This window comes from Odontesthes bonariensis, chromosome 5 (assembly GCF_027942865.1).
Source record: "Odontesthes bonariensis isolate fOdoBon6 chromosome 5, fOdoBon6.hap1, whole genome shotgun sequence".
Taxonomy (NCBI): domain Eukaryota; kingdom Metazoa; phylum Chordata; class Actinopteri; order Atheriniformes; family Atherinopsidae; genus Odontesthes; species Odontesthes bonariensis.
In genome coordinates, this window is record NC_134510.1 from 26,729,134 (window position 1) to 26,755,240 (window position 26,107).

Here is a 26,107-nt window from a genome sequence, read left to right on the forward strand (position 1 = left end):
ATGCTTTTAAAGTGTGACTCAGCACTGACTGACTATTTGTGTTTAAAGTTATTTGTATTCTCTTCATAAGGAGAGCAGCTGCAACAATATCACCTCTACACACCATGCACCAGATGCCTGTTTTCCTCCAACAGACTCTCAATTATTTTTTTCTTGGCAGCATATTCCCACTAACATTGGCAGCTCTTCTGCTCCACGAGGTTCTGTTATTTAAACCACATTAATCGAAGCAGGAAAAGGAGGTTTAGTATTTATCTATGTGCCAGTGATGTGTAAGAATTGTGGCTGCATGTCACCAGTAAAATCTTATTATCTGCATTTCTGTACTTTCCTCTTGATTCAAAGCCAAACTCTCTTAAAACACACAGCCCCCAGCTGCTTTCCCATCACAGCCTTTTTTTTAAAGTCAATGTCAGGAATTTTAGGGTACTTGGTGTCTCTTTACCCTGCACTTAAAAACAGCCTGAGTCATCCAGCACATATCTGAGTCATCCCACCAAAGCTGGGAAGTGAGGAAAATACTTGGGTTAAGCAATACAGGTTAAGCAATGACAGAAACATCACAGCGACGTGGAGAAATCCTCCCATTTTCTGGAAGAATTCAACAGAAACCTGGATTTATACGTTCAGAGGCACAGCCTTATCCGACTGCACAGCACCTCTCTGAGAATATTTGTTTAACACTGAAGTGGTGATGCAGGCAGGGCAGTGTGCCGCGATAAATCAACCAGCAGGGACAAATTTAATTTCAAGGAGAAATATTGCTGCTCGGGATCAGAGATACCAAAGTCTTTAAGGAGTAGAGGAGGCGCAGAACAAGAGAGGGAGTGTTAACAAGGAAACAACAGACATGGAGGAGGGAGACAACTACAACAGCCTGCAGGAGTTCACAGAGGAATCAACACCTGGAGGGAACAGGCTCATCCTCCAACACGCCAACGGTACTTTGTGTGTCAGTGTGGCAACAGACAGAAATACTTAATTCAGAGTCGGATGTGTTGCCATTAGGCAGATTTAAGACGACAATCTGCAGATAAAACCGATATAAGATATAAGTTGGTGGGCTGTTTGATGATTACGTAATCGATGTTTAAAAAATGTTTTTGTGTTAATGTATGTTGATGCTTTAGCAAATTGTTTTGCGACTTTTTGGCCCACGACAGGTTTCCCTATAGAACAATAAAGAATATTAAAAAATGTTTTCTTTAAATGTTTTCATAGAAAAGCCAAAGGTGAACTTTGCTCAGTTGTTGTTCTGACCTGTTTTACCTGTTCATGTCTCAGTTTTTTTTTGTTAGTATAATCGTGATTTTTAGTTATTAAGACTTACTGGCAGTTTGGATCAGGTAATCTGCTCAAGTGCTCCTGACTGTGTCAGGGCTTGATGTTGTGAGTGAATTTCTCCTTATCAAGGAAATAAATTCTTCAATAAATCCATGATTGTCTGCTGTGGTCGTCCCGGCTTTTTGGTGTTGCTGAGTTCACCCGTGTGTTTATTCTTTTAGGATGTACCAGATTGTTGATCTGGCCACTTCTAAAGCTTCTGTGATCCCTCTGATGGGCCTGTTTAGTCTTTGCAGCCCAAGTATGGCCCCTTTAGGCTGCATATAGAGAAATCCATGAACTGCTTCCAAGTGCAAATTCAACGTTTGGAATCAGCTCCACACATTATTTCTTCAAAATAAGGACACAAAACAAAGGCCCAATTACATTGGAACAAGGGGAAATGGAAAGGTGAAGTAAAACATGGTTGAAATTCCAAAATAGTTAATTTAATATTTTTATTTATCTACTTTAACCAATGCTAAAGTTAGCATTTCAATCAAATCTTGATCATTTCAAATACACTGTGGTGGAGTACACAGGCAAAACTATGTCAATATCAAATGTTCGTGATTTTAACTTTCTGTGAGTTCATGCATCAGAAAGGTCAGTGAGGTATAGGTCTAAATCCTTGTTCCCAAGAAGGTCTGAGAATTTGCAGAGGTTATACGTCTTTGGAATTCTCAACTTTGAGTGTGTTTATATTGATTTTTGAAACCATATATGACTGTTGATGTATTTACTGATATTTAGAGATATATAGAGTTGCAAAGCTGTGACTCTTTGCTTTATATAGGTGTAGTTCTTCTAAATGGATGATTGAATAACTGTGTGTAAGTATATATATATGCCTGTATGACTGCAGAGGTTTTAGTATTTTTATACTTACAGAATGTAAAAGAATGGAACACAAAGACTAAAAATCACTACATTTAACTTTAACTACGTGTCATCTTTTGGAAATGGTAAATGTTCTCAGCTAAACCCTAAATGGTTCTGTTATGTACTCACAGTCAGGCGATTAATTGACAACAGCTATAAGGTGGACTGTTTTGTGTCTAATCAGGCTCACAGGGACTGAAGCAGCGCACTGAATGTTTGAGGAGTCATGCTACCCTCCTGATACTCATTGGCTTTTTGGCCTCTATCTGTGCCAACATCGTACTCACTGTCCTCTGTAAGTATAAAGACAATTTCCTGTGTTTTCTGCCAACCACCCTGAGTTGAACCAGAAGTTTTGTGCAAAAGATTTAGTCTCTGAGAGTGAATCAATGATGCTTTTTTTTGGTTATTGATCAGTTACTAGTTACAATAACTCGTAGAAGGAGCTGTAAAGAGAGAAAACTTCAACCAATATTTAACATCTCATGCATTTAAATTAACCCCCTTAGTTAACTTTTGCATAATTTTAAAAGGTAATCTTAAGGCAGTTAGGTTTATGCTGTCTCTTAATTACTTATGTAACCCCAGACTAACTCCCTGATGTGGCTGTCAGGGCTCTGTGGGGGCCATACCAACTGCTGCAGGACCACTTGTTCTTCTTGTATTGTTATCATCCCTCATTCTGATTTTTGCACAGATCAGACACCTTCCCAGCGGGTAAAAATCTAAAGATCTGAGTTCATTGCTCACTGGTGCCTGTCTGTCTCTCTGCAAGCCTCACACAGTGCCACACTGATTATTCTTTCTTCATTTCAGCTCAGTGTGCTTTTGGACATCTATAATTGGCAATAAAAAAGATAAAGCGTTTGCCTCAGTCCAGTGAGGTCCATGTAGTATAAAAGAGCACAAAAGTCCATGATTGTGAAATATTCCTCCTGCAGGGCCAACAGTCTTTGGCAGCTCAGCCTGACAATGTGCTTGTGAGGATACTCTCTCATTTAAGGCAAACACCACTGGGCTGTACATGCTTGATCTATTACCACAACCGCCACACACACTTTGACACACACATTCCGCACATACGGAAGCTTCCGAGTACAATTTTAATATCGGAAAATGATGTCTCACATCAAGACAAGGGAATAAAAAAGACTCTATGGCAACTGGATCTGTTACATGAGAGAGAAAAAGTGATGTAACACTACTTTATATGCCAAGTTACCACGGTGCTTTCTCGATATTCAGCTTTGTGATGAGTATATCTGCATGTCTGCATCCTGGCTCCAAATGGAAAAGGAGAGCCAGATGAATGAGGAAAGAAAAAACAAGGTAACTCATTATAAACATGAAAAAGGATACAGGAAGATCAGAGACCAACAAAAAAATTAATTGAGACGCAGTTTCAGCAGTAATGAGAATGTACAGAAGAAGGAACAAGAAGCTAAAGAAAAAAGAGACCATAAATTCAGTTTTGTGAATTATAATTGGCTGCAAATTCCTTGCAAGATCCAAGGATCTTGCAGTCCAAATGCAACAACAGTCAGAGCTATAGTGCCTGTTCTCCTGAAACAACGCCACAGACACTTCTCTACTTTCATAATCTAGCTCTCAACAACCTTTAACCCCTATGGACGATACTCATGGGAAAATAAAGCTGCTGGTTGCTTTTTGGCACGAAACCAGACTCAAACATTACAAAGACGAGAAGAAGCCCAATTAATAACGGAAGCACATTATTTGGTCACATGAGACCAAGATAAATGTGTTTGGCTCAGTTGGGGTCTACTATGTTTGGTCTGAGCTTGCAACAATCTTGACAGTGAGAAACAGAGGTGGCAGTGTCATGATATGTCAATTTTCTCTCTACAACATGAGGAAAATCAGGTCATATTTGAATCAGTATGACGTTCAATTCTTGGTACAAGCCATGGTTATCTACCACTTCAACCACTGCAAAGTTCTTATATGATTTCTTCCTGCTTGCACAGGGACACCCCTACAAATGGTTCAAAACAAAGCAGCACAAAGTCACTTTGTTCCTTATTGAACTTCACTGGTTACCCATGGCTGCCAAGATCAAGTTCAAGTCACTAATGCTTGCCTGCAGAGTAACTGCAAGGTCTGCCCCCAGCTATTTAAACTCAGGCATTTAGGTTTGAGCTCCTTTTCGGCTACTTTATTCCTCTTAGGAACGCTGTCTGGAAGCACCCTCCTAACAGCATAAACAGTCTCAGTCCAGACTGTTCTCATTTGTGGTTTCACGATGGTGAATAAGCTAACAAGTGCTATCAGAGGAGGGGTGTCCCTGCCTACATTAAAGACACAACTTCTCAGGGAACATCGTTTCTATTAACCCTCCATCACACTGTCACATCTAACCTGCACTTAACTGCACTCATCAGCACTTCTTTAGGTGTTGTACTTATTCTCTGCCATACTGATAGATTTAGACTGAGTTAGTGCTCCATGTATAGACAGAGTTTCTTACCGCACTAGGCATGAATGTTGTTTCCTTTCTTTTAGGTCGCTTTGTATATACGCATCTGCTAAATGACTAAATGTAAATTTGAATGGAAATAGGGGGCTCAATGAGTCCAAAGGGTCTTAGAGTGATGACATTTAAAAACAGCTGCATGAATGCCTGTCAAGATACTAAAATACTGGCTGCAAAGTTGGCTCCCAGACTCCATAAGCTTGGCATAAAAGGAACATTCCTGCTTGATAATGATGTGGCACACTGCAATGATGGCACAATAAGAGCTGAGCGGAGAACTATAAACTGGTCAAGTATGTGAAATGACTTGAACTTTGAACATCTTTGGGTGTTTTGAAGAGAAAGGTAGAGAAGTATAACCCTTACAGGAAAAAGCAGCCAGCTTAACAAAAAACACCTCACTATGGGATGTGTTTCAAACTGGTTTCACAATGTGTATGCCATTGTTTTTTTGTGACATTGCCTTACCGCAGTTAACTTCAGCATCACCCCTGCACCTGTATTTTGGCCTGCACCTGTGGTTTGAAGGGTTACCAGAAAACCATAAGGTTTAATGGAGAGGAACTTGTTTTTTTTAAATCATTTTTATTACACAGGAACTCTGAAATAATTTACTAACCACACCGAAGGTTCTACAGAAAACTGAGGTAAAAGACACATTATGGGCACGTCATTGACATGTTAAATGACATTAAAGACAGTAAGTGACTGAACTTTCAGTTCCTTGAAACCTGAGCAGTACGAGACTCCACTTTACAGCATACCTTGTGAAAGTATTCACCCTCACGACCTCTTATTTTACAACCTGAAATTAAAATGGGTTTTAGGGTAAACACAACATGGCCACTAAGTTGAATGTGAAAAATGGAATTTTAAAACAAATGAGAAAATTCTGAAAACTTGAGCGAGCATTACAATGATTTCCCCAAAGTCAATACTAGGTAGAAGGGCTTTCTGCATCTGTTGGAGTTTGTAAGTTTGGCACATCTAACTCCTGGGATTTTTGCCCATTCCTGAAGGCAGAACTACTCCAGTTCTTTCAAGCTGGGTGATTTCTGTTGGTGTGCAGCAGTTTTAAGCCACAGCACAGATTCTCAGTCAAAATCAGGACTGTGCTTTGATCAGGCCATTCAAGGACATTTCAACTCATCCCAGGCCTTCATTGTAGTGTCACAGAGTATGTGGCAAAGGACCCAAATGCAGACTTCAGTCAGGAATTCTTAACCAAGATGGAGATGGTCACCCAGTAACAAAATATGGTTGACTGGAATACAGAACATGGGAATCAAAACAGTGACAACACTAAAAAAAGGGAACAAATCCATAGACCATGATAAACAGTCTTCGAAACACATGTTCTTTCTGCCTGCAGCCATCCTGCGTTAAACGAAGTGGAATATAAGCTATGCAACGTCAAGCAGTTTGAAATTTCTGTGTTTCAAAAACTCAAGAAGGGCATCAGTGAATTTAAATATATACAGTACATGTCTACATGATGTGACTGAGATCAGCATGCTCCACGGAGCGTTATTGTTTCCTCTGAATATGACCTCACCAGGGCGAGAAGCAGTTACATGACAGTGTCTCAATCGGGCTAGTATAGTATAAATACGACTGCTCATTGTCATGATGAAAAGTGAACCTTCGTCCCTGAAGGGTTAGGGTTTTTTCTCAAGAAATTCGGACCAATTCACGCATTTCTGGCCAAAAAGTTCCCAGGTCCTTTTCATGAAAAATATTGGAGTTGTCAGGATGATGAGAGTTGTTGGTATTTGTGCCACATGCAGCATCTTCCTTCATGGGAAGAAAGTTAAGTTCAAGTCGAATCTGATCAAAGTACCTTCTACCTCATGTTTGAAGAAACTTTCAGATTTCTTTGGTAAACTCCAAACATGCTTTATTCTTCCTTTCTTTGAGAAATTAATGTTTTGCTTTTACCACTCTTCTTATAGCTTAAAGTGGTCTAATGGGACCTTCTTCCTCTTTGGCCTCTTTGGTCTATTCACCTCTCTGAATAATGCCCTTCTTGTCTGGTGAAGGAGTTTTGGTGGTCTGCCCTTTCTAGGCAAGTGTGTTGTGGTGATAGTTCATTCTTCCTATCTTTCTTCATTTCAGCTGAGTGTGCTTTTGGAAATCTATAATTGGCAATAAAAAAGATAAAGCGTTTGCCTCGGTCCAGTGAGGGTCGTATAGTAGAAAAAGCACAAAAGTCCATGATTGTGAAATTTTTCTATATTTGTGCTCCCTGGGATATTGAGAGATTTTCATAGTTTTTATAATCAGCCCCTAATGTATACTTATCCAGAACTTTGTGCCTGACCTATTTTGGGGGGCAATTGATCTTGATTGTGCTGCTTGCCTTGCAGTCATCACAAAGACTAAGACACGGGACCTTTTACAACAAATATATAATGAGACTGTCTGACATTTGAACTGCAGACAGATTAATTCTGCTGAACTAAGTGTTACACTTCTCAAAGTAATTTGAGAACTAACCCTGCAACCAGATTTGGGGAATTAAAGCATACATATGCAGAGGTCCACACTACTTTTGAGTACAACAAGTCCTCCAATTGATGATCATATAGATCATTGGTTCATAAACCTTTAATACAACTGATGACAGCATCCTGTAAATGTACCGACCCTACAAGCTGGAGGAGAATACAACTCACATGGGAGTATCTACATCAGAGTGGAGGATATCCTGAAATGTTCATTTTAGATGTCACAAAAACCCTCAATGGGATGTTGCAGCACCTTCAATCATTCATGTGCTCATGACACAAGTTCAAGACCAACACATCATAACAGCTTTTTCCTTTTGAGTTACATTACTGTTAATAGATGACAGAAACACCTTTGTCACTTCCTGTAGAAAAATAATAAGGTTTAGGACTAAAATAACATATTTATACATTGTGACAACGGCTGTCATCTTCATGGACACTATTTTTACAGTACACGTGCAGTTACTCTCAGGGCCACTAGAGGCCGCATTTTCTGCAAACATGGTCATAGGTCGTTGCAGCCCTCCATGAACAAACGCCACATTGGAACATATTTGAGGAGTTAGTTAACTTTTAGAATTTTTTCAAATACTTAACTGTTTGCTTGTGTAGGGTCATAGCATAAAATCCAAAAACATACATTTTAATACAAAGCTGTTAGTCAGCAAAATGGGAAAAAAGCCTTAGCAAAGTAAGTATGTATCTACATGTATAATATTACATCAATCGATCTTTTCTTGATAGCTTCACTGAGATATTGTTTTTTTATATAGTTTTAGTAGGCAAATGGGAAGTTATGGCATAAACAGAGGACGCACAAATGTGGGAAAGTATGTGGCAATGAAACCAGCTTGTAAATGATAATATCTTGCACCCGCAAGGGAGCTCGTATAAACACAATTATTCCTGCCAAAGCAACAATAAAACCCTTACAGAGATTCACAGACTGTACAAAGGAGCATCATATGTCTGAGGAGAAGTTTAGAAGCAAATGAAAAAAGCAACTAAATGAGGCAATGTTCTTGTCGAGTAAAAAAAATACTGGATGGATCTATCTATCTATCTATCTATCTATCTATCTATCTATCTATCTATCTATCTACTCAGGTATAGGCAGCCCAGTGCCAGGGGCCCCCCTCGATTCTCCATCTCTGGGTTTGAAGTCAGTGCAGAGGCGTTACATCCAGCTGTGTGAGGACTACGTTGCCCTGGGACACAGCTGTTCAAAGCCAGGTGGCCAAACTTACAGAGGATCAAACAAACTGGATCCTTATCTCCTGTTGTCTTTAATATACCATTCATTGTATTTCTCTCATTAATAGTAAAGCAGTGCAGGGAGTGTCCAGAGGGTTGGCTTCATGTCGGGAATCAGTGTTACCATTTCAGCAGTGACAAGCTGGACTGGCCAAAGAGCAGAGACAGCTGTGAGGAGATGGGTGGCCACCTCACCATACTTCACACCATGGAACAGCATGTGCGCAAGTTCATGCATGTGATTTGTGTCTGAGTGTGTGTGTTTCAAGTATGGCTCACATTATGGGGAAATGTCTTTCTTGTGATGACAAAAAGCAGTTCAACAAAAACCATGCATTTTAAGGCGAAGACAGTCGTTATGGTTTAAGTTACGGTTAGGATTGGAATGAACATAAGTCAGTGTAATGTCATCTGAGGTCATGTCCTACTGTTGTGTTTATGTCTGTGAACACTGGACACAACTTATCAGCAATTGACAGCCTGGCTGACCAGCACAGGTGTTGTTTATTCCCCTTAATTGGGTCCGTTACTGCACGCTGTCAACAAGAGAAGAAAACCTGAGACGTGTGTGTGAGTAACGATGTTTTCCTCTGTCACACATCCACACTCAAACGCACTATGCAAAACAAGGTCACTTTAAACTGATCTTTTTTTACACTTCTGCAATCTGCATTTTAATAGTTTGTTTGTTTTAATCAGATTCTGTTTTATTTATTAGATTTTCAGCTGTAACTGTCAGTGTGACCATTGCAATGAGCTATGCTTCCTTGTTAGGACTCCTCTATTATGTTTTTTTTCAATTTCAAGAAAGGACTCTTTCCCAACACATGAACGATACAACGTGGGAGGTCCCATCCTCTGGGATGGGACTCTGCAGACTCAAAGCAGAAATCCTCAGCCAGAGCAATAATGGTTTATTCTTTTAATGGAAGGGGATTTTAATACTAGTACTTCCATTTTAAATGTGAAAACCTTTCACAAAATATATCTAATTAAATCAGCATAAACTAAGAAAGCTGTGTGTACAATTTGTGCAAATAAAAATGTTTTTTAAAAACTACTGCTAAGCATTAATGAAAATTAACTGACAGAAATTCCTGGAAATCCAGAGAGAAGCAACAGTGTGTGCACAAGAGACTGACAGTGTCAAAGCAGAGATGGATTCTGCATATAAAACAGCTTCATGATGCCTTTGCGGTGGGTCTCTGTCATCAGAAGCAAAAGCACCTTTTCTCTCTTTTCAGCCTCACCATATCATATCTTCATACAACAACAGATATTTCTGTATCTGTTATCATTTCACTGAAGCAACACTTACATGATAAAAAATATTCATTACATATAATATGTTTCCCCAGTATTTCTGCAGGAGGGACACTTTAGGGGACATGAACACCATGTGATGTCATCGGAGTACATACTGTGACTGGATAGATAATGGCCCATCCTCTATGGAAAAGCCAATTGGTGCTGAAGATTATTTTTAATTGTGAAGAAGTTGCGAAGACGGGTTATGTTGCCACATAGCAACACCTTGCAATATATATTGCAAATGCGTTTTTTTTTAAAAGAAAGAAATGGAGTTGGTTACTGTAACTATGGCAACAGAGATTCCCTCCCAGAACAATAATACAATAATGTGTTATGAGTTTTGGTGTTAAAGGACTCAAACTTGCTTTTTCTTTTTTCCCTTTTTTCCCTGGTGCAATGAAATACATTATGTTAATGTCTTATAAAAATGTGGGTGTTATTTCCAGGTTGCTCTGGAAAAAGAGGCTCGGAGAATTGGTGGATTTGATTACCACTTCTGGATTGGCCTCTCTGATATTGAGAACGAAGGGGACTGGAGATGGGTGGACAATACGACACTCCGGCATAAGTAACAATGATATCTCATGCATAAAGTCATTTATTCATTTGTTTGTTTCAATCTGTATTCAAATAGCTCTTCTGCTTTCATTTTGACTTGTGTAGTACTGAATAAACTGTCGAGATAGAAAATGAAAGAGCCAAAGCAAAGTAACAAAAATTATCATTACATTCACGTAATCAGCATAAGTGCAAAATTGAAAAAATTCCAAGCATACATAATTTCTTATGTCTAAAACTCAGACGCATCAGATTTAATTTCATGATCAAAAGTCAAGGAGCTGGGTGACCTTGTTTTTCATATTTTTCTAAAATATACCTTATTTATTCTGCCCTGCTCGCTATCACTGTCACAGATATTGGGATCAGTGGAGCTCGGAGCCAGACAACCACCAGTCAGGAGGAGAACATGGAGAGGACTGTGCCACCTTAGACAGCCACTCAAGGACATGGTTCGATGTTCCTTGTGATCACGTTTATAAACGAATCTGCCAGATGGATGCCATTCCACTTAACTGAATGGTGGCACACTTAAAAGTTTGAAACTGCACAGAGCTGTGAGAGGTACAAATAGCAGTAATGTTACGTAATCAGGAGAGAAATCCTCTGTTGGAATGAAATGACTATGAATATCATCACAGACCTTTAGGCATGATAATCATGTAATATTATTTTGTTTATCTTTGGGACAGGCTCTGGTAAATTTGCAAATTAAAAGTTGACCGGATGTTGCTTTAAAAATAACTCTGTGCATTCTGTGTATATTTTTTATTGTTAAGATGAGTCTATAATGTTTCATACTTTTAAGACCACATATGTGAATAAATCTTTCTTCATAAAAGCAGTTGAATATTTGTCTAGTGTCTTTTTGGCTAATTAGTGACTTATGAGACTGTATTTTACTAAATTAAGAGAAGTGCTTATAATTATGACTTTAAAACGAGCAAGAACATTGGTTCTTTTGTTTTGACCATAGTGTGGATACGAATTGTGAGATCTCTACCAAAGACTTATTTTGCCTTTTGGATTATTTGTGTTGGGTTCCTGTTCACAGCACCATGAAGAAAGAGGGCAATAAAAGAAACGGATTAAAAAGACACAAATAGGATTTCAGAAGATTAAAAGAAAAATAAATATAGCATAAACTGCAGCTAAATCATAAGAAATAACAGAATTAAAATGAGTACATATTTCTTTGCTAAATTAGGCTCCTGCACAAGTCTTTTTTATATTTTCCCAAAGTGATGATTCTGACAGTGCTTTAATGAGGACAGCAGTTCCTTTAGTTAAAAAAAGACATTAATTAATTCCTTTGTTATCCCTTTAATCATTTAGTGACTGCCTGCGGGATCCCTCAGGATATATTGAATCCAACGTTGAGAAAGATTAGCGATAACTAATTCACGCGGCGTACACCGGATCACCGCTAAATGACGCTGTTCTTAACCGCTGTCTTCATGTCCCACCCACCTGACACTATCGTCCAATCAGAGAGCACGTTGCTTTGTTATCGTACGTGTGCTGACAGCGGAACTTAACAACCGAGAGGGAGGCTACCTGCTAGAAACCAACACAACAAGGTACGTTTTGTGCACACGCAACAGTATTTTGCTATTTTTGTGGAAAAATCCACATCAATATTTTATTTTCCGCGTATTCACGCATTTTGATGTGTTATCTAATCCGTGAATACGCCTAAAATGGCGTGAGGCCTAACGTCAGCGGTTAAGTGAAGCCTTGCGGCTACACGTCCGTTAGCAACCGAGCTAGCATGACACATAGAGCTTGAAGTATGATTAACACATATATTAACTAGAGGTCTCCATTTAGAGCACGCAGATATGAAGAAAATCACTTGTACGTGTTTTGTACGTCTAGCATATTATTTGTTGTTTTCAGAAGTGTGTTGATAGATAAAGTGATTAGCCTCAATATCATTATGCCGGTGAATTAGCCATGCAGCTAACTTAAATACACGAGCAGGGAGTTTGGCTTCGTGAGCATGCCCAAAAGTAGTGATCATAAATGCATTTGATCAGTAAAGTCTTTTTAAATGATCTGGTAGGATTTCTGTATTTAAGTCTCGTAATAGTGTGTGCTTGAAATGGTAAAGAAGGGTTATCTTGCGCTTCAATATTTATTTTTTACCAAAAGTCTGTTTCTGTTTGTGACTACAAAGATGTCGGTCATCTTGAGCCGTAAACACGTAAGGGTTTAAGTTGAATAACAGTTCAAATACATTTCACTGAATGCTTAATTTTCAAGCATGAGTTGTTGTTGTTTTTTTTTTTGTTTTTATATACAATACTGTATTAATTAAGGGAAATTATCTTGCGGCTATATAACTTATTATTAAATAGGCTATATGCCAATGTTTTAGATAGAAAACGAAAGAGAGTAAAAATCATTTGACAAACATTTATAAAATGTAAGTGTAGCAAAGGGAGTTGTGGTAGATATCTTCAGAGGTTGGTTGGTGTGTTTTTGTAATTTGGCAACAACTTATCTGCTGTGTACATGTACACGCTCAACATCGGTAGGTAACATAGGTTAACTCTCAGTAGATGATATGGAAGGGGAGTCACAGCAAACAGTTTAACATCTGGGGTGCAGAGACAATCCTTCTTGGATTGTCCTGACTTTTCACAACAATATCGCCTTACCAATATTCCTGCTGCGTCCTTTTTAGGGATCTAAGTTTGTCCATTTTGTTCCTGCTCTACATCCACAACATCTCCTTTTCAGCTCATCTGAATTTGGGGTCTCAAGGCACTAGTTGAGCATTAGCTGCTCCCACATGCAAACAACTTTCCTGTTGCCATGGTTATGCATCATAACAGATGTAAAAGAAAAAAAAAAAGACAAAAATTACCAACAGAAATCATCCCAGCAGCGCAGCATCTAAAAAAAACTGAGTAAAAAATATTTAAACGAGTGTTTTAGCAGAAAAAGAAATTTTTTTTCAAGATTTGCTTATACATAGAACAACTGAAACACCTTGAACTGATTGATGGTAATGTCCCTAATCCATTGTCAACAAATTGTATAATAATTTGAACACTCAATTTTCTGTCATAATCCACAGACCATACAGCCATGTTCTCCTCCAATCTCTTGAAGAAAACCGTTGTATACACTTTAATAACACTTCCTGTGAGCTTCTTCTTTGATTCAGTACATTTGTTTTTATTTAAATAATGCTTAACTGAATAGGCTAATACTTTAAGTCTAACAAATTGTTTTGTTAGTTAGTTGACATCAGGCACAATATTAGAAACCCCCGCATTATATAATACATACCCAACCCCATCCTGTGCCCCTAATATACCTGTATCTCTGACAATTTGGGCCTCGTGGACACCGGACATCTGGTATGTAAATAAGCTCATAAAAGGGATTATGTTACCCAGTTGCTTGAACAGTTTTGATGACTCTGTTCACGTGGCCTGTTGGAAGCATTGTGTTGATTTATGGCATTATCTATTCCTTTCCAATTCCTAACTTTGTTTGTTGTATCAAATTTAAGAGATGTGTAAAATATTTCCCTCTCAGTCTCAGGGCTCAGATAGTTACACTTATTGTTTACATTGAACTTATTTTCATCTCAGTTATAACATCCCTCTCAGTACCAGGTATTTGTGGTCATACTATGTGATGTTAACTAAAGCAGAAGTTTCAAACTGCTGATTTTGATTGATTTCTACTCGTGTATCTAAGTGCCATTGCTACTTATTTAAGCCAGAGTTTTCAGGAGAGCTCCTTGGAAGTAAAGAGTGTAAAAGTAAACAAGTTACCCCCTCTCCATCTGCAACAGATCTCTTCTGTTGAAACAGAAGAAATCTGGCACTACTTGTCCCAGTCAAAATGTTTAACTGCAAACAACTTTGTTGGCTAAATGTTGTGCGTTAACGAGTATTTGCAGCACAACTTTAGCATGACCTGATCTCCTAACTGTGGGTTGTAAAAGCTTCATAAGGTGCAATATTTTTAGCCAAAGTTTGAAAAATCACAAACACAACTTGCTTGTCTTTAAAAATCAATGTTTTTAAGTATTCCACCTTTTTAACATGACCCCACTGTCCCATGGTTAAATCCCTCTGCTTTCACTCACATTTTCACTTTACATTTCTTGCAACAACTTGGCTCCAAAAAGATTTTATTGTAAGCACATTTATGTGAAAAATTATGCTTGTTGGTCTACAGCTAGGCTAAGTATAGATTGGTGGCACAAGTCAAAGTAGCTGATTAGTGTCATTAAAGTTACGTTCAACACGTTTACATGACGTTAGACTGTGGGTGGACTCAAACGTGACTTTTAGCGTAATGTAAGAGGAATGTTAGTCCAGCTGAACTTGTATTAAATCTAATTTCTCAAATGTTGAACGAGCACTCCGAGATAATGTGGCGGGAAGTGAAATTGCTCCATTCCTTTGGACCCAAACTGGCTTCCCTGGCTTTGACTTAGAAGTTAGAAAAGATGTCTGCTTTGGGATAACTCCACAGTCTCAATGGATAGCATCCATCTCATTTGTAAGACGAGTAAATGTAAGTGTAAAGTTGTCCAGTTTGTTGCTCTATATCAATTTGCCATCAGCTTGTTTTGGTCGATGATGTAGGGTAACTAAAAAAAGCTCATGGGGGGCATACTGCCACTTTTTTTCAGATGAGTCTAACATACTTTGTTCTTTCCTGCACTTGAACACTTGGACATGGACAGTAATCCACAAGTTGTCCATAACTGTCGCTCTACTTAACTGTGTGAACCTACACGTATTCTTGTGCAGTTACCCTCTTATTTTTATTTATTTTTTTCTTATTACATTTTTCACTTTCCACTCTTCTAAGGTAGCCTTAAGATCATTTCAATCATTATATATGCAATGTGTGTTACTGACTAGTTTCAACTCTTTTTTTTCAAGCTAAGTTGTGTTTGTGCTGAATGAAATATTAAATCTCCCGTCTTTGGGTTTCTCATCATCACTGTATCATCTAAGATGAAATTCTGTCAAGAAACAGACCTTGTTAACTGTCCAAAAAAAGTCTAAGAAGTAGTTTGCAGTGATCTACAGAGCCTGACTAGTGATCTTCAGAGTGCATTTTGGTTTAAAAGGATCATGAAAAAAGGGAGATGAGGAACAGCTCCTTATTAGACTCGAGTCTATTGAAGTGTTTACTGTCATATTGAGTTTGAGCCGTAACATACAACAGAGGAATCTTCGCGGTGCCAAAATCAATTTTCTTTTCTTTTGTTGCCTTGTAGCTTTTATTTATTATTTTTCATCAATGTTTTTATTAAGTCTTTTTCCAGTAGTAGTATAGTAACATAGAAAAAAAACGAATGAGTAAAAATTAACAAAAAATAAGGGTAAATAAAAGGGAAGTGAAACAAAAATGGCGTACAATTCAAAACAATGAAATCTACTACTGCATCACTATTACGCTCATCAGTCACAAGGAAGAGGTGGATCTCACTGCTGCCCCTTAAACTTAGCAATTTGATCTAAAAATGGCTGTCAGGTCTGGTCAAACCTCTTAGATTGTTCATTATGTCGTATCGAATTTTCTCAATGCGCAGTACAGAGGTATCTTCTGTTAGCCACGTCTTGAAAAGAGGTTTAATTTCTGACTTCCAGAGGCCTAAACTCAATACCTTTGCTAGTATCATTCCATACATAATGGATTTCTGGACGGGGGGGCTACAAGTCAATAAAGACAGAGAGTAGTCAAACAGTGCCACCTCTGGGCCAGGTTCAAACACACAGTCACACGTTCCAGAAAACCATTCGAATATGTTGCACCAGAAATCATCCAGCTTTGGCGATGTCGGGAAAAGGAAAGTCCATCAGCTGACTTCCATCGACCGCATAAAGGAGAGACAGTTGGATAGATTCTTTGGAGCTTAGATTTTGAACAATGAAGTCTATGCATGACCTTAAATTGAATTAAGTGATGTCTGGTGTATCTAAAAACAGTGCTGAGGCCTGCCGAGGCTCTCCTGCCAAACGTTCTCATCAGCCTGTGACACCAGCTCCTCCTCTCACTCTTTCTTTCAAGAGTGAGCGGCAGAATTCACTCGATCAGAAAATACCTTAACAAAATCTGAGATTGAATGTTTGGTATGAGGTGGGCCAGGAAAAAATCTATAAACCCAGCTTTCCTCGGGAAGACTCAAAATGAGGGCATACTTTTTATTATTTTAAAAGAAAATGTTTTAGTCTCTGACTAAAGTTCAGTGTTAAGATTAAAATAAGAAAACAATAAAAAAGTATAAAATGTTTTATGGCTTCGCTTGGAGGTGCCTGCTGTACTACACAGAAGACGAAAGGGTAACACTGGGCTAACACTGCCTGTCGGTGTTGGTTTTAATACAAATAAATACTTTACTTTTACATTGATACATAATCAGAATTGAATTACATGACAGTTGTCAACGGCAACAGAACAATAAAGCTGTTGCCTACGGTAATCATTTAACAGTTATTTTGCAGTTTGGGAACTTAACAAAATATCAGTTAATGTTTTATTTAATCCTTCAATTATTTATGTACTTCATTTGAAAAGCAGCATCTTACATCATCCTTTCAGCAGGCTCACAGATTTAACGGCATTCATCTTGTTTTTTTTTTTTTTAAATTCAGGATAAATGCACAGATGGAGCCAATCAAGGCTCAGATTCAGAGCTTGATTAGACTTTGAAAAATACCTGAGATGAGAAGACACTGTGTCTGAAATGCACAGTAGGTTAATTTGCTTAGCCGGAACACATGTCTGCTCATCTGTTCAGCCTGTCTGGGAATATACTCTGTGGTCCTCTTTGATGGTGCTCCAGTGGGACAACATGTGGAAGATGTCAACGTGTGAATCTGAATGCCATCAGCTGCACCTGAGATGCATAAGAAAACAGACACACTGGTGGATTTCCAAACGCGGGTGCACTAATTTTAGGAAGTTGCCTCAGGTAATGAAGCCAGCCTGATGCAACTGCAATGGTTTTATCATTCATCCGTAACAAATGCTTCCATTGTGTCCCAAGATGTGCCTGCTGGGATTAAAGATCCTAAAAAAGATCCCATCAAAGTCAGTCAGTTGTACGTGTCCTCACACTAGTATTTTTATCCGTTTTATTTTGAGACTTTTGAACTGCAGACATGTTTTTTTTTTTTTTTTAATGTTTGGCTAGTTTGCAGGTGGTGTTAATTCATGGCCTTATCCCTTTTATTTGTTTTTATCTAGTTGTTCTTTCTAAATTGTAAATATTTGGTTGGGGCAGAGGCGGATTTATATCACTACTTTGGTAATTACTCTGGTTTTGTTTGGCTCTGTGTCGTGTTACTTGGCAGGGAATGGGTTTGATGAATATACATGCCCTGTTTCACATTCATTACACTTGTTGCCCACAGTGGTGCTACGCAGTGCTCCTTCTCTCCCACTGCCTGAGTGGCTCTTCGGGTTGTTTGAGGGTCAAGTGGTTTTGTCAAGAGTCCTTGGCTGTTGGATGAGAAGGCGTATTGTTTAGTTGTATGGATGTCCTCTCTTCAACAGGCAAAAAGTGACTCATTTTGAGGTGCAAAACATGACTTCTTATTGTGATGTTGTGGAGTCCCACTTGTTATAATTCAACATTTTTGCACCTATTAGAGTATTTTGGGGAAGAGTTCTTTTCATGACGACTGCAAAAGGTAGATCTCAAGCAATAAAATACATTGTTTCCTTGTTTTCATGTCAAACCAGCTCCAGTACTTCTGTGTGGTACTTATTTCTAACCTGCTATCTGTGTGTCTTGTTGCCTTTGCTCCCCGGCATCAGATGGAGGTGGAGCAGCTCCTGTCTCTGTCAGGCTCAGCACTGGCCCAGGCTGTCAGCTCTCTGCTGGAGACCCCAGGCCTCTATGTTTTTTCTGACATCCTGGAGCTGCCTAATGTCAGAGAGGTAAACTAATTCTCACGCTATATCCCCCTTCACACTCCCTGTCTTTTTGGTGTTTTGTCTGACCTGACATGCGGGGGGGGGGCACAATGAAAATTGCATTACACTTAGCTGACGGGACCGGTGATGCAGACTGACACAATGATTGTTTTCGAACCACGCTGGACCACATCGACCTTACATTGTGGGTTGGTGAAGGGTACATCATCCTAGTTGCACACTGAAGACCTGGCACCATCACATACAGTATAATATAGACAATACTCTGTCAATGATCATCTTTTTTTTTTTTTTTTTTGGAAATAAAATGCTGCTGTTACAGGAGAATGGGATTTATCAGAACCATTTTCTCCATTACTAAAGTAATGCCCTTGGAAGTACACAGAAAATGCCAGACCAGTGGGAGCATTTGGCAAGGAAATAGGGCACTTTTACAAACTTTTAACAGTCGAATTACATTTGTCCTCATTTACTGAATGACTGTTTTGTGGTTTCAGGCTGCGATAATGGAAGAGGAGCATTATTGCAGAAAATTTGCAGATGACATTGTGTCTGAAATTAAATGTCGGAGGGGAAAGGGGCTATAAAATCTACAACGCTGTTTATTGCATATATATATATCTATATATAGATATATATATAGATGTGTACGGGGTAGAGAAACTGGCCAGGTTGAAATTGTAATTGAGAGAGACAAAAAGTGAAAAAAGTCAGATTTTTGTCACTGTTCCAACCAAGTGAAAAATATGAAAGCAAATTAGAAAATATATGCATCACTGGACGCTCACCCAATTCAACTCATTACTTGCTGGACCATTTGCTTTATGTCTCAGAATCTCTTCCCATAACTGCTGTCTTTTATATCAGTTTCTTCCAATTAAATCCATAAAAAACAGAAAAGTAAATGTATAAACATGTATCATGATGTCACAGACTTTAATACAACTTAAAGTTCCATCTTTTTATGCCACTGATCAAGGACACAAGTTTGACCAAAAATCTATTTTCTATTTTCATCAGATTTATAGTCTTTAGATGAGCTGCAAATATTGGCTAAGGGTGAATTATTGTCACATCAAGCCTTCCTCATGCAGGATAAGATTTACTTGCAGTGTCTTCCTCTCAGACATTGTCGTTGGTTCAACAGAATGGAGCATTTTCTTTTCATTTCCTCTAAATGCGTGTCGAACACTTGTCAAATCAGCGTGGCAATTATAGGAGTCGGATAACTCCAACAAAGCCCATTTACATCTTTTAAGTCTCGGCAAACACTCAGCCAACACTGAAAAATTTACAGTAGCGCGTTTGCCGCGTCTGGAGGGAATTTTTCACACCTCGGCTGTATTTGTGACAGGCAAAACAGCTTGTAATTAAAATTCCTATAACTGTACAGTTAGTCCTTGAGAAGCGGTGCGCGTGTGATTTGAGTCAGGACCTGAAATGTACCTGAAATGACAGAATGCAGTCCTCCTGAGTTTGAATAACTTACACAGTCAGGTGGTTGTCGTCTTTCTAACCTTTACCGACGCACTCATTTGGACGTCTCCTCAGAGTTAAAATGCAGCTTCACAGTTTTCATTCCCCATTGTATGCTGTCACATAATTTCTCTTTCCTCATTTCTCCAAACCACAGCTGGAGAATGGCCCACATGCACCGGTGTACCAGCTCCTGAACCTCTTTGCCTATGGAACCTACTGCGACTACAAAGGTACTGCAGCCGCAGCACTATGTAAATAAGTAATAGTGCGGGTCTGAAACTCCTTTATTGAGCTGTATTTCTTTGCAGCAAGGCAGGCACCTTAACGCAGAGGATTTGAACACTCACAAGAGACACTGCAGGCGGTTTATTACCAGATAAAATTACTGGAGCACTTTAATCCTTTTCGACAGGTTTTTAGCAAGTGTTGTCACTATCTAATGATTGTGTGACACCAACTCTGGCGCAAATAGACTGTAAACGAATCTTTCGTGGCTAGATTTTCCCTCTGTGTAATGCATCAGTAAGCTTAAACAAGAAGTAGAATGTTTAATTATGTTTGAATTAATGCTGAATATCAACCAATAGCCTGGAAAAACAATGTAGCCCACTTTATTGTTTCCCTTCCACTTGAGTCGTGATGTCAGGAAGCACATTTACTTTCACAGGGCTGTGTAGTGAAGCCCTTAGAGGAGCTGTCAGAGCTGCTGTCTCAGGGGATCTACGTCCTGTCACCAGGGAGGCAAGTCTGAGGGAGACATGGTCACTGGAGACAGACTTGCTCCCGACTTCCCCCCGATTCTGTTCTTTGACTACTTAAACAGCTCCATCCTCGCCTCCAAATCGCTGTCTTACACTTCATAGTAACAAAAGGCCTCGATCATGTTTGACTGTATTTTTTCCCCTCTGTGCCTCATTCGTTTTATATATTCTTGTGTGTTGATGTAGAGCGAGCAGCCTCTCTTCCAGAGTTGACCCCAGCACAGAGAAACAAACTCCGTCATCTGTCAATTATCAGCTTGGCTTCCAACCTCAAGGTACACATTGATGATTTTCTCCCCCCCATTTTTTTAATGATAGAAGGTAGATTTTCTGCACCCGCCACAGTGCTGCAGGCTTCACAAAGCAAACCCAGACATTAATGATACATGGAAGATGCTGCCTTTAATTATGACTTTGCTGTTTTGTTCTGGTTGATAATCAAGTTGTCTTGAGTCCGTGTCATTTTATTTTATATTTATTTATTCTTTCATGACTGACAAGGAACTATGTTATTTTTTTTCCAAGTCACCTTTTCCTTTGCACTTTCCAGCTACACTGCACCTCTCCTTATGCCCTTTTCTTTCTCCACTCCCAATAAATAATTGATTCATTATCCTCACCAACACTGTCCCTTTTCCCCTTTATATCTCTTTCCATTAACATCACTCTCCCTGTTTTTCTCCTTTATGTGTCACTGCTTTCCCTGTATGTGGGCTTGAACTCTCTAATTGCCCAGTGATGGACTGTTACATTTCAGACTTCTTTCATCCTACTCTGGCAGTGACATTTAGACAAATGATCATTTTTACTGTAACATTTTCAGCCATTTTCCAACAAACCGTCGAAGCATAACCACATTTGCTAGTTGTTTACCCAGACATGTGAAAAAAAAGAGAAGGGAGTAAGAGTATTTAAAGTTGCTCCTTTTCGTGTTTGTTTTCTTCCCACCTCAGTGCCTGCCATACTCGCTGCTCCTGCAGCAGCTTGAGCTGAAGAACGTGCGGGAACTGGAGGACCTGTTGATCGAGGCAGTTTACTGCGACATCATCCAGGGCAAACTGGATCAGAGGAACCAGCAGGTGGAGGTGGACTGCAGCGTGGGTCGTGACCTCGGCCCGAACGAGCTGCCAAACATAGTCAACACACTGCAGGAGTGGTCGGTGTCCCCTTTATGTATACGTGCCCACACTTGAGACTTATCTCTCAATTCTGTTGTTTTGTAACTCCGTCTCCCTCCATCTCTTCCCCGCAGGTGCTCAGGGTGCGAGGCGGTGCTGTGTGGGATTGAGGAGCAGGTCTCGAGGGCAAACCAATACAGAGAGAGCCAACTAAAGGTTAAAGTCCAGGTGGAAACAGAGGTAAGTCATTCCTCCCTTCAGCCCACAGTATCACCAGAAAACTCTTTTTTTTTTTTGCTCCCGGCTGTCTGTGGTATTTAAGTTTCCTCCTGACTACATATTTTCTTTTTTTCCCCACCATCTGCTTGCTTTAATCATTCCCTCTGTTTTTAAACTGGCTTCAGGATCCTTCTCTAATGCACTTCGAAGTAATGGCACATAGCTAAATTTTATTATTATAAATTCCCTTTCCATTTATTGCATTCAATAATGCAGTAGCATTATTATACATTAGTTACATATGAATTATTTCCACTTTGTGGCTTCTCAACTATCTTTACTGTCCTTTTCCAGGACTTTTGATTGGCTGCAGAGTTTAGCTTTTTCTGTGAAGGGAAGTTTGTGACCGAAGCTCGTACCGCAGCTCCAAGGTCTTTGAACAGCTGGCCCTACAGCCTTAGCAACAAAAATTGAAAGTTGGGGATTCTCTTCCCTTCCCGAGTAAAAGGGCAAAGTTGGCAGAGCCTCATTAATTTTTGTTTGATTTGTCGGGCTGGCTGTTTTCCTTCAGGTTGCAGACGTTTGGTCAAGGTGAGAATGGTTGAAATAGTTTCTTCCGAAGTTTTTAATTTTTGTGAGGCAGGTTTTTTTTTTTTTTTTTTTTTTTTTTTTACACTAAATGCCTATTATCTAATTCCTTTTGTCTGGTTAGTTCATAAAAATCCAAAGTTTGCCCAGATGTGCATTTTAAAAACATTTGTTGTGGGGTTTTTTTTATCACTTATTGCTGATCTCTGCCTTCCATTTACCCCAACATGTCACAATAACATTGGCATAGCATTACACCCACAGTTTAGTACAAAAGAATTGTGCAACACAACTTATTTTCTTTTTTGGACTTCAGTATAGTTATTTAAGACATAAGTGTGCAACTCTAATTGTTCTGTTTAATCTGTAAATTCACTTCTTAGTGATCATATATTGTCATTTTTTTGTAAGCCTCTAACAGAGTGCTGAGTCATCCACATCTGTATCGCAGTGCATCTTGCACATCTTCGCACCCCCTGAATTTGACTGTTGATCTTTTATATTGGCTCCATATAAACCTTTCACTTCTCCTTCAACAGAGATCCTGGGTTTTGTTGTTGATTTAAAAACTTGTGTGAGCAGAAACAGTTACAGCATATACAGCCTGTTCCAGTGTGCATACAACTATCAGCCGCAGCATTAAAACCACCTGCTTTATGTTGTCGGCACCCCACTCCCTGGGATGTTTTGTTGACATCTAATGTTGTTCATCTGGTTTTATTGTTGTGGCTGATTGGGCTCCTGACTGTTGCTTTTAGATGGACCAGGGGGAAAAATGTTGTTCCCCTCGTAGAACGTTAAGATTTGAATCCGTATCCATTTTTGTGCATCAGGTTTCAAACCTTCAGAAAACGTTAAAGGCCAGCGCCGCCTCGCCATCTTCGGGCCCCGCCCCCGCCGGAGCCGCCTCCAATCAGGACGCAGATCAGCCGGCGGAGCCACGTGACCCCGCCTCCTCTCAGGAACCAAGACAACCAGGCAAAAAAAGTTCAAAGGTGAAAGGGTGAGTACTGTGGCGTCACTTTGATGTTTCGTGGTTGTGCACAGTGGGCAGATCAGATGAATTAAGAACTCTTGGATACTGACATTATGTTTTTATTCAGATTTAGATTTTAATTATCTTTATATAGCTGCTTCCCCTTTTTTTTTTTTTTTTTTTTTTTTTACTGTAAAGCAATTTGTAATCACCCTCTTTGAAGTTATAACCATAACACTGTAAATACCATTTCAAACACTGAAATAAAGCCAGCAGTGCAGTGTTCTTGCAGAGAGCAAAAGTTAATTCCACAGAGGAAACTGAAAAGTGAGCAGCTGAATCTCTTCCTGTTCTTCTAACCCATGGCTAATTTCACATCTTTCCTGAATTCTAAAATGTCACTGGATATATAAATGTCCCGCATTCTTGCTTCCTGAAAGAAGCGCTCCCCCCCTCCAGTGATCAGTGGAGACGTAACACGTGTCTGCTGTTTATGTTGTTCCTGCTGAACAGAAAACAGTGATTATTTTCTGGCTGCCTGTCACATTTCGATGAGGCGCAGAGCCCTGTAATTTCCATCATTCAGCACTGCGCTTCATTCAAATGAAGATCCCCTCAATGTTTTAAATTCCGAATTAATGATAGCTTAACCTCAATCCTCAAATTAAAATGAGTGTTTTGACACTATTTCTGTATAGAGCTATTTAAAGGATGAGACTGATACTGCAGCAGTTATAATTAGAAAATGTTTCTTTGCCTTAATTCTTATTAATTTGCAGGAATAAAAGAATCTACTCAAATTAGATCCGGTGTACATATATTAAATGCTGATTGGGAATATTTTAACACAGACACTTTTGCTTGCAGGTTGCATTAGTGACGATTTGAATAAGTCTCAAACAAAGCACCAAGTCAGTGTTTTTGTCAACTGTGCTCCATCCAGGCTGCGTGGCAGTGGGAAGATCTGGTCCAAGTCCAACTGAGGACAAGAGCTTGAGACGTGGGGACAGCAGCACTGATGGACACTTGCTAATTAAAGGACACGTTGGCACGTTGACGGACAGACGAATACATTAAACAATGTGACCACTCTTGAAGGATACTCTCCTCACATACACTTTTCACAATACAACCACGAAGCTTCACTGGAACTTCACTCGTCACCTTTACGGATTCAGAAACGCACGCCTCGCTGATTGATTAAAAACACATGACGTTCACTCCTGCCGTTGTCAAAAGCTTTACAGGCAGCCTGTCGGTGTAAATACACAGAGCACTTGTAACACATGAGGACTGAGTAGTCTGCAGCAGGAGTCAGTTGCCTTTGACCAGAAACAGGATCCGTGTATGTGATGCGTATGTTTGTGTGTATCTCTTCTTTTGGTTTAGATTAATTCTATGTTGCTTTGTATTTTTTTCTCTCTGTGGAGTTGAGACTTGTACAATATCAGAATATAAATTGTTGGAAAATAAAAACGAAGCCCTGTACTTATCTGGACTGTCTTATTAATGTCACTGTCACTTTTTTTATTAAACGCACTTCAATGTGCATCTCTGGAGGGTGGACTGCTAAATGTTAACTCACAGAAGGGGGCTACCCGTTAGGAGGTCAAGTCATTAATTAGGGCATGTCCCGAAAGAGATTAATGTATTATAGAGTTGAGGCTTCCTCTGTGCGATACCAGAGTGACTAGAGACACACACATATGCATAACAAGGGCATTCATATTTTATATGCGCATTTTTTTTGCCCAGAGCTTCTTCTTTCAGTGTCAGAATTTCCTGCCACGCTTCCTTATACCTCCATCACGTTGTCAAAACGTGCTCGCCCTGTCCATCTTTCACTCCTCCGATTCCATTTCCTCTGAATTCTTCACCCTTCATCCCGCAGGACATTAATGGCGTCAATTAGCTGTCCGGCAGCGACAATGACGAGCAGGCAGACAAGGAAATGATCCTGTTTGATTTAACCCTGCATCTTTCTCAACCCTCCCTCTCTTCAACATCCCTCCCCACCTCTATAAATGGTGGTGTTAATTTCAGTCAGTGTGACTGAGCTTCATTGGCTCATATTTTTACAAGACTGGAGCTGCGAAGTCTAACAGCTGTACGCCTCTTAGGGTGTTTGTGACGAGTTGAGGCATCAGCCATGTGACCAGTGACTGCATTTGAGTCGATGCCTAACTTCTGAATTAGCTGTTTGTCCATCATGGTTACAGATTGCTGCAGCATCTGCTGGGATGTGTCTTGTACAGCCATTAAAACCTTCAAGCGCAACCCGGCCAATCAATTACTCTGATCAGTAAAATGCCCAGGGGAGATGCATCAAACAAGAGCTACACAGCAAACTGGCGGAGAATCTGAAAACATTCAAGTGGCATTTGTTCTTCTTGTGCCTGCCCTGATTTTATTGAAATTTGTTTGAAAACTGTACACAGAAGAAATTCTTGCGTAGCATCCTGTTAATCTTTCTAAAGCGAGAGAAATCCATATGAGGTGAGCAGATAAGGAAAAGCTTCAGACACAAGCAGCCGCATTATTCCCCCCCACACTCCTTTTACAGCTGCTCCTCAGTGGTAAAAACATGATTGGCACATGCAGGACTTTTTAATGCCAAGTCCGTGGTTGACAATCAATGCAAGGCTGTGGACTAAATGTTCACTTCAGGGGAGGAAAGATTAGGATACAGGGGTAGCTATTAAATTGCA

The 26,107-nt window shown here is 39.5% G+C and overlaps 2 protein-coding genes across 3 annotated transcripts; both read left to right on the forward strand.

The window, feature by feature from the left end:
• Nucleotides 1–580: 580 nt before the first annotated feature.
• LOC142380200 (perlucin-like protein) lies at nucleotides 581–11,176 on the forward strand. The gene is made up of 6 exons (XM_075465831.1): nucleotides 581–941; nucleotides 2,390–2,500; nucleotides 8,317–8,442; nucleotides 8,532–8,683; nucleotides 10,221–10,342; nucleotides 10,689–11,176. Exons 1-6 carry the CDS (start codon nucleotides 851–853, stop codon nucleotides 10,849–10,851), a joined length of 765 nt encoding a protein of 254 aa, XP_075321946.1. The 5' UTR covers nucleotides 581–850; the 3' UTR covers nucleotides 10,852–11,176.
• Nucleotides 11,177–11,822: 646 nt separating this feature from the next.
• Nucleotides 11,823–24,892, forward strand: cops7a (COP9 constitutive photomorphogenic homolog subunit 7A). Of its 2 annotated transcripts, none has more exons than XM_075465844.1 (8): nucleotides 11,823–11,912; nucleotides 18,139–18,261; nucleotides 19,892–19,967; nucleotides 20,685–20,773; nucleotides 21,452–21,654; nucleotides 21,751–21,856; nucleotides 23,257–23,426; nucleotides 24,343–24,892. In XM_075465844.1, exons 2-8 carry the CDS (start codon nucleotides 18,139–18,141, stop codon nucleotides 24,380–24,382), a joined length of 807 nt encoding a protein of 268 aa, XP_075321959.1. In that variant the 5' UTR covers nucleotides 11,823–11,912; the 3' UTR covers nucleotides 24,383–24,892. The 2 variants fall into 2 exon arrangements, with proteins under 2 accessions (XP_075321959.1, XP_075321960.1); XM_075465845.1 differs by having other exon boundaries at nucleotides 24,267–24,353.
• Nucleotides 24,893–26,107: the final 1,215 nt, after the last annotated feature.

Bases quoted from the DNA above. Each gene is read 5' to 3' on its own strand.
- LOC142380200 (XM_075465831.1), top strand. From the start codon at position 851: ATGGAGGAGGGAGACAACTACAACAGCCTGCAGGAGTTCACAGAGGAA. The intron at 2,501-8,316 runs GTAAGTATAAAG...CTATCTACTCAG, and splicing joins CATCGTACTCACTGTCCTCT to GTATAGGCAGCCCAGTGCCA. The intron at 8,443-8,531 runs GTGGCCAAACTT...TCTCATTAATAG, and splicing joins ACACAGCTGTTCAAAGCCAG to TAAAGCAGTGCAGGGAGTGT.
- cops7a (XM_075465844.1), top strand. From the start codon at position 18,139: ATGGAGGTGGAGCAGCTCCTGTCTCTGTCAGGCTCAGCACTGGCCCAG. The intron at 19,968-20,684 runs GTACTGCAGCCG...GTGTTGATGTAG, and splicing joins AACCTACTGCGACTACAAAG to AGCGAGCAGCCTCTCTTCCA. The intron at 21,857-23,256 runs GTAAGTCATTCC...TTTGTGCATCAG, and splicing joins AAGTCCAGGTGGAAACAGAG to GTTTCAAACCTTCAGAAAAC.